Source organism: Bombyx mori, chromosome 2 (genome assembly GCF_030269925.1).
Source record: "Bombyx mori chromosome 2, ASM3026992v2".
Lineage (NCBI taxonomy): Eukaryota > Metazoa > Arthropoda > Insecta > Lepidoptera > Bombycidae > Bombyx > Bombyx mori.
This window is the reverse complement of record NC_085108.1, coordinates 5,288,981-5,296,787: the sequence shown is the minus strand read 5'-3', so window position 1 is coordinate 5,296,787 and position 7,807 is coordinate 5,288,981. Positions and strand designations below refer to the sequence as shown.

General features: G+C 43.6%; 1 protein-coding gene across 1 annotated transcript; it reads right to left on the bottom strand.

The window, feature by feature from the left end:
• Positions 1-103: 103 nt before the first annotated feature.
• Positions 104-5,760, bottom strand: LOC110386433 (chymotrypsin inhibitor SCI-III-like). The gene is made up of 3 exons (XM_021352710.3): positions 5,075-5,760; positions 1,412-1,484; positions 104-353 (listed from the first exon to the last, which is right to left on the bottom strand). The coding sequence occupies exons 1-3, from the start codon at positions 5,145-5,147 to the stop codon at positions 236-238; spliced, it is 264 nt and encodes an 87-aa protein (XP_021208385.1). The 5' UTR covers positions 5,148-5,760; the 3' UTR covers positions 104-235.
• Between the last annotated feature and the right edge of the window lie 2,047 nt (positions 5,761-7,807).

The following is a 7,807-nucleotide window of genomic DNA, read 5'->3' as shown; positions in this document are numbered from 1 at the left end:
AAGATCCGGCTAGAAACTCAGCGGCCTCGGCGTGAGCTGTGCGACGTCCAACCACATCGGCTAAGAAAATTGGTGATGATAACAAAAAAAAAAACCCAATAGGTACGAAGAATAAGAGAAACACGTTTATTTTGTCCGATAAGTTTGGTAATTATTTTCTTTGCTTTGATTAAAATTCATTATCAGTTTTAGTGGATTACGAGAATGAATCGCTTGCCGATTCCACAGTAGGTATTCATGTTTTCAAACATTCATTTTCACATTCGGTTATCGTATTGAAACGATTTTTGCTTCCGCCGCATCCTCCGTAGATGAAGATTTCGCATTTCTTCGTTCCTTGGTTGTACGTGTAGCTATGGAGAGAAGAGAACACACTTTACTGGTGGTAGGACGTCTTGTGAGTACGCGCAGGTAGGTACCAACACCCTGCCTATTTCTGCCGTGAAGCAGTAATGCGTTTCGGTTTGAGGGGTGGGGCAGCCGTTGTGACTATACTTGAAACCTTAGAACTTATATCTCAAGGTGGGTGGCGCATTTACGTTGTAGATGTCTATTGGCTCTAGTAACCACTTAACATCAGGTGGGCTGTGAGCTCGTTCACCCATCTAAGCAATAAAAAAAAAGCGTGCGTACAAAGTACACATGTCAGAAGTGAAACTTTTTTGGCGAACTAATTTATAAGTCTTGCTTATATATAAACAAATCTAAAACTTTAGATTTCCGAGACTTAGAGGAAGGGAAAAAGGAAGATATGTTCCCGCCAAAAGTCTGTCAAATGTCAATCTCAAACCTCAGTGTTGACAGTCACATTATGTTTAGATTTCTAAATTGTAAATGACTAATATTTTGCCAATTGAATTGACTAATTTAATTTCATGCTATTTGATTAATGTTCCAAATTCTTTTCATTTCATTTCAATTCCTATTAACATTTTTCACAAAAAAGTTATAAAATATTAGGCTGTATGGTATAATACATTTGCCTTTCCAGTTGGAAAAATATAACAACTACTACTACTGACTTTTGACAAGTACTTAATGTCAATAGTAGTTTGATGTCACTTCCGTAGCATACCTGCGTGACGTTCTGTAAAAAATTTACCCTCATGCGCCTAAAGAAGTTTCACTTCAAAAAACAATTAATCAATAAACCGGAATAAACAAATAAAGAAAGAAAGCAAGGATGCGTTACACTTAGATTATAGTTACGCAATAGCTGTTGACATTGTCTTTAACAGCGTCGAGTCTTCATTATGGACAGTTGTCAGTACCACCGCAATACCCTCGACAATGAAATCGCTAATACCCCGTTCATGTTGAGATTTTCTATTATGCTATGAGTATCGAAAAGAAATTAGGCAAAATCGATGCCCGTATCAAGGTAACCAGTGTTGGCTTATAGAACACTCACCTTTGGATGCTGGCCATGCAAAGGCCCGTAATACCAAAAGGCTGCATGCATTTCGGTAGGTTCATGTAAGGCTCTGAAAATTTAGGTCATATTTTAACAACGATAAACCCATGAAGCTACGTGATGTATGTATTGCAAATAAATTGTCGGCTATTACGATGGTAAGATTACTATTTTTACTGGTGGTAGGACCGCTTGTGAGTCCGCACGGGTAGGTACCACCGCCCCGCTTATTTCTGCCGTGAAGTAGTAATGCGTTTCGGTTTGAAGGGTGCGCCAGCTGTTGTAACTATACTGAGACCTTAGAACTTATATCTGAAGGTGGGTGGCGCATTTACGTCGTAGATGTCTATGGGCTATAGTAACCACTTAACACCAGGTGGGCTGTGAGCTCGTCCACCCATCTAAGCAAGAAATAATAAAAAATGTACATGCAGCTGATTATCATGGTTCGAATTAATACAATGACGTATCGACAAGTCACGTGAAGCGAATCGCCTGGAGGGGCGACCGTTATATTTGGTATCAGCGTGCGGTCGGACCAAATACGCTCCACTCTCAATACCTCAGTCCACGTTGCTATCCACACAGCCGAGGACAGGCAGGAATGGCGCAAGATGATGCAGGAGAAAATGATTAGAGGAGGCCACGACCCTCAGCACTGAGGATTATCGACGCAAGGAGGAGGAGTGCTTAGTACGAGGTATTTAACGTTCCCGATAGCGTAAAAGTTAACTCAAGTTTGTATGGAGTTCGCTGAGTCGGCTGTTGCCGAACGTCGGGGGGCCTGACGTGGTGGTGCGCCGCCTCTACACGGGGGTGGTGCGGTCGATGGCACTGTATGGGGCTCCCGTGTGGTGCCACGCCCTGACCCGCGACAACGTTGCGGCGTTGCGACGTCCGCAGCGCGCGATTGCGGTCAGGGCGGTTCGTGGATACCGCACCGTCTCGTTCGAGGCGGCGTGCGTGCTAGCTGGGACGCCTCCCTGGGACCTGGAAGCGGAGGCGCTCGCTGCGGATTACGCGTGGCGATGCGATCTCCGCTCCAGGGGGGAGCCGCGTCCTGGCGCGGCGGAAGTTCGAGCGCGGAAGCTTCAATCTCGGCGTTCCGTGCTCGAGGCGTGGTCTCGCCGCCTGGCGGACCCCGCCTACGGGCGACGGACCGTCGAGGCGATCCGCCCGGTCCTCTCGGACTGGGTGAATCGTGACCGAGGACGTCTCACCTTCCGAGCGACGCAGGTGCTCACGGGACACGGCTGTTTCGGTCGCTACCTGCACCTCGTCGCCCGGAGGGAGCTGACTCCGAAGTGCCACCACTGCAGTGGCTGCAACGAGGACACGGCGGAGCACACGCTCGCGTACTGCCCCGCTTTCGCGGAGCAGCGCCGCGTCCTCGTTGCAAAAATAGGACCGGACTTGTCGCTTCCGACCGTCGTGGCTACGATGCTCGGCAGCGACGAGTCCTGGCAGGCGATGCTCGACTTCTGCGAGTCCACCATCTCGCAGAAGGAGGCGGCGGAACGGGAGAGGGAGAGCTCTTCTTCCCTCTCGGCGCCGTGCCGCCGCCGTCGGGCCGGGGGCCGGAGGAGGACGTTTGTCCAGCTCCAGCCCCTATGAGGAGGCAGTCTCCTCCCGGTGATGGTCACGGGGCGACCTAAGGGGGTTGAGGCTGCGCCGCACGCTACCGTCACTCTAGCGCGCTGGCACCAGGAGGACGGGACGGCGCGTCGGCGGCTGCGGACTGCGATGCGGTCCGCATTTTTCGTCGTCGCTGTCGTCGCCGAACATACTGTTGAAGAGCAACCCGGTCGGCGGTGTATCGCGTTCCGACCCGGCAGGCTGGTTCTGGCCCAGCGGGGTATCCCGGAACACCAGCGGCACCGCCCGGGCGGCCTGGTAGGGCCGCCGTACCGCGGAGACTGACGTCGTTGGTCGTCGACTATCGCCTCGACGACCCGTCAGTCGGGCGTCCTCGGGGTGGCGCCGCGTGTCTGGTTGTAGTGATGACCGCGGGAACCCCCCTACTCTGAACGGGTTCTGACCCCGGGCGGAGATCGGACGTCGGGTGTAAGAGTGCAGGGGAGTCGTTTAGTGGGTGGGCCCTAAAATCCTTGGGCCCGCGATCTGCTCTCAACACCTGCAGATCGTTGAGTCTCACATACCCCGCGCGCCCCCTAGGCGCGGGGACCTCGTAGGAGGTTCGGCCCCCGGCCCGAAAAAAAAAAAAAAAAAAAGTTTGTATGGAGTTGGAAGGATTACTTAGGTTAGCCGCTAGGGGCGCTGTTCCAACTGCATACAAAATTGAGTTAACTTTTACGCTATCGAGAACGTTAAAAAAAACTTCCACTGAGCATACAGAACGGATATAACTGACTCCCTCTCACACTTTTTGAGAATACACGAGGCAGGTCGACCCTTCAAACGGGACAACCGGCTGGCTTGGATCTGGTAATAATTATTAAAATAATTTAATTGTAGTGCAAAGTGATTGCGAAGTAGGTACACTGCTGTTGTTTTTAATTGAACTAGAGGTCCCGCAGTAGTCGAAATTCGACTATAATTAGTTGGAATTGTAAGTTTGTACACTATTATGATTGTATTTTATACTTCTATAATCACAAATTTCGCCAAGACTACACTATAAAAAATATTTATAAAGACAAACAATATTTAATCTATTCTCAATTTGAACACAGACGTCAAGAACAAAAGTTTGACAATAAATAAAAGTATGCATGCGTGTGTGCGTCAAATACATAGTATGTAGTGTGTGTAACGTTTTCTTTATTGATTTAAGGTATCTTTTATGCATTCTTTTAAAAAAATATTAGTAGAAGTAAAAATAACGTCAAGATAAAATTAATGTTTATCTTTGGACGTGATTGTTTTTAGATTGACAAAGTAAAATAGGTAAAAGAACTGTTGTTTTTTTTAAACTATTTCTATTGTTTAGATGGGTGGATGAGTTCACGGCCTAAATGTTGTTAAGTGGTTTTTATGCGGAGCCAATAGATGTCAACAATGTGAAAGATGTCAACCACCTTGAGACATGAGTTCTAAGCCTCAGCTTTTACAGTACAACGGCCGCCCCACTATTCAAACCGAAACACATTACTGCTTCACGGCAGAAATAGACAGGGTCACAAGATGTCCCGCCATTAGTAATTTTCGCTGATTTCATTTTATTACTCACTTCACTTCGATGTTATTACTTCACCGTGGAAGTAATTCGCGAACATATGCGAAGTACGTATTTCATTAGAAAAAATTGGTACCTACATACCTGCGGGATTCGAAAACAATATAACGAAATAACTTGATAATTGTAAATAGACATGTTTTAACGAAATATCATCGAATCATCGAAATCGGCTGGCGTGATATTGAGTTATTGAGTTATACATCTATATGTCGCGCACGTACTTAATGCAAATATAAGACTTTTAAGGTTTTCTCATAGATACCATTATCTGAACTGGACTAAATTGAAATCGGATCAAACGGAAAGCGTCAGTTTTCTAATAAAAAAAGAATCATCAAAATCAATTCACCCAGTCAAAAGTTATGAGGTAACGAACATAAAAAAAGAATATACAGTCGAATTGAGAACCTCATCCTTTTTTGAAGTCGGTTAAAAAGACATTAAAAAATTTATAGATTTACCATCACACGTAACTGACGTCCAGATAGCAGCGAAGAAAACGCCCGTGGTCAGGAAAAGCACTGATCTCAACATAACTTCTCTGATTCAATATTGTATGTCCTATATTCAAGAGCCAATCGTTGTTTATATAGGCACAATTATTTGACCCTTTGATATTAGGTCAGAATGATTAATACGTCTGACAAGTAAGATTCTGCGGATTTGTTTTCTCCAGCTCACTGCTTTTGATTCCATATATGCGTTATTGGTGGTAGGACCTCTTGTGAGTCTGCGCGGGTAGGTACCACCACTCTGCCTATTTCTGCTACTACTACCAGACTCGCCACCCTGAGGACGCCCAACCGCCAGTCCGCCCGGGCGATACCACTGGTTTTCCGGGATATCCCGCTGAATCTGAACCAGCCGGGTCGGAGCTCGATACGCCGCCGACCGGTCACTCTTTTGATGTCACACCTTGGCGGCGCGTTAGATTAGTCGGAACAAACAGACAGACAAAAATTAAAAAAGATATTATTTTGGTGTATGTATGTGTTCTGATGGTAGGACCTCTTGTGAGTCCGCGCGGGTAGGTACCACCACCCTGCCTATTTCTGCCGTGAAGCAGTAATGCGTTTCGGTTTGAAGGGTGGGGCAGCCGTTGTTACTATACTTGCGACCTTAGCACTTATATTTCAAGGTGGATGGCGCATTTACGTTGTAGATGTCTATGGGCTCCAGTAACCACTTAACGCCAGGTGGGCTGTGAGCTCATCCACCCACCTAAGCAATAAAAAAAAAGAAATAAATATGTTGTTTTGGTGTATATAGCGTATACATATGCATGTAGTAAAAAGCAGTTATTTCAATATTACAAACAGGCACTCTAACTTTATTTATATGTATAGATAATTTCGATGTTTCTCACATGCATTTTTCTTTTCTTATCTTACTTATCAGACGAACATAATGTTTTCTATTAATCCTCTATAAATATATTAATACAAAATGTCTTGCCAATGGACGTATCCATCAATGCAGAACATGGACTGTTGAGGCTACAAAAACGACATTTTAATATAACTAGATGATGAGCTTTGCTCGGTTTTTTTTTTGATAACGCCATCTTGTTGTGACTTTAAAGCGGTTAGTTGCCCTCAATTAAGAAAAATAGTATTATTATTCGCCAATAGATGTCGGGAAGAGTTGATTATAGAAAACACGAATAAAACAACATTTTCTGAAAATAAATCGTAGCTAGATCGATTTATCGCCCCCGAAATCCCCTGTATACTAAATTTTATGAAAATCATTGAAGCCGTTTCCAAGATTCAGATTATATATGTATATATATATATACAAGAATTGCTCGTTTAAAGGTATAAGATAAAAGCAGTAGGTATATTTTGTTTATTATATTATCGTGTTTATAATGAAGCAAATCTGTTAGCAGGCCTCGATCTTCTGAACTGTGATATCATCACTGTGTCAACAATAATACATAACATGCTGGTCAAATTATGTTCACTTTCCGTCGTGTTTATAACAACGATTTTTTAATAATGTTTGTGAAGCATTCATTCGGTTAAACCGATTGTTAATTTTTAAGTAGGTATCGCTTAGAGCAGGGATTCCCAAAGGGGTCAATATCGGCAACTTACACGACTGATAATTGAACCAACCTCAAAGTTTTAAAATTGGTAAGTATTTTGTGTATCGATATAAAAATTCAAAAGTAGGGATGGGATTTTTAAAGTTATCTGGGTATGGTTGCTGAGGTTTAGTATTTGACACTTTTAGGATCATTCGGGAAAAGACGTATCTTGCCGAAAATAGTTGGGAAGTTCGGTCTTAGAGGTACATTCTGTATTCTTTGTTTTTCTTGTGTTTGTGTGTGTATGTGTGTGTGTGAGTGTTTTTGTATCATCTTTGGTTTTGACAAGTCGTAGAATTCAAACTTATTATAAGGTTCAATCTCGCATATTGTCATTACATTATTTCTGATGTATCCGATGCTTTACAGTCTCCGTGGCACGTCATTTCGGATTCTCCCGATCCACTAACGGTGCTTTTAGGTACCTTAAGCACAAGTCATCGTTCTCGTCGAACCAGTCGCTCGCGACGAAGGGCTCGGCGAGTAAATTAACCTACAGACACAGCCCACTGAGTTTCTCGCCGGATCTTCTCAGTGGGTCGCGTTTCCGATCCGGTGGTAGATTCTGCGAAGCACGGCTCTTGCTAGGGTTCGTGTTAGCAACGTCGTCAGGTTTGAGCCCCGTGAGCTCACCTACTAGTTAAAGTTACGCTGAATATGGTCTCTCTAGACCATATTCAGTAGAAAAAAAAAAGTTTTCGTTATCACGACCGTCTTATCAGTGGGCGTAAAAGTAATTTTAATTATGTTTTTTTTTTTGTGGTATTCTTCGATAAATTCTATTAAAATTAAAACTATTTCGACAATGACTATATGTAACGCTTTTATTTAATTTATAATTTACATTGCTGTAGATTCTGTTATCGTTGGTGGAGACTCGTCTCCGGGTAATAAAATTATTACTGATTTTAGTAACTGCGTTTATTAGATGATTGTTAGAGCTTCAATTATGTTTTTAATTGTTATGCTGCGAACAGCTTGAAGAAAACCCACGATAATTCACATATAAATCTGTATATTTAATAGTTTTTATACAAAACATCATCATTTTATGCACCAGGGCAGCCGATTTAAAGAGCGTGCGTTAATTAGAAATTATTAG

Excerpts from the sequence above, each read along its gene's own strand:
- LOC110386433 (XM_021352710.3), bottom strand. The coding sequence starts at position 5,147 with ATGTTGAGATCAGTGCTTTTCCTGACCACGGGCGTTTTCTTCGCTGCT. Across the intron at positions 1,485-5,074 it reads GACGTCAGTTACGTGTGATG|AGCCTTACATGAACCTACCG; the intron begins GTAAATCTATAA and ends CTAAATTTTCAG. Across the intron at positions 354-1,411 it reads TGCATGGCCAGCATCCAAAG|CTACACGTACAACCAAGGAA; the intron begins GTGAGTGTTCTA and ends TTCTCTCCATAG.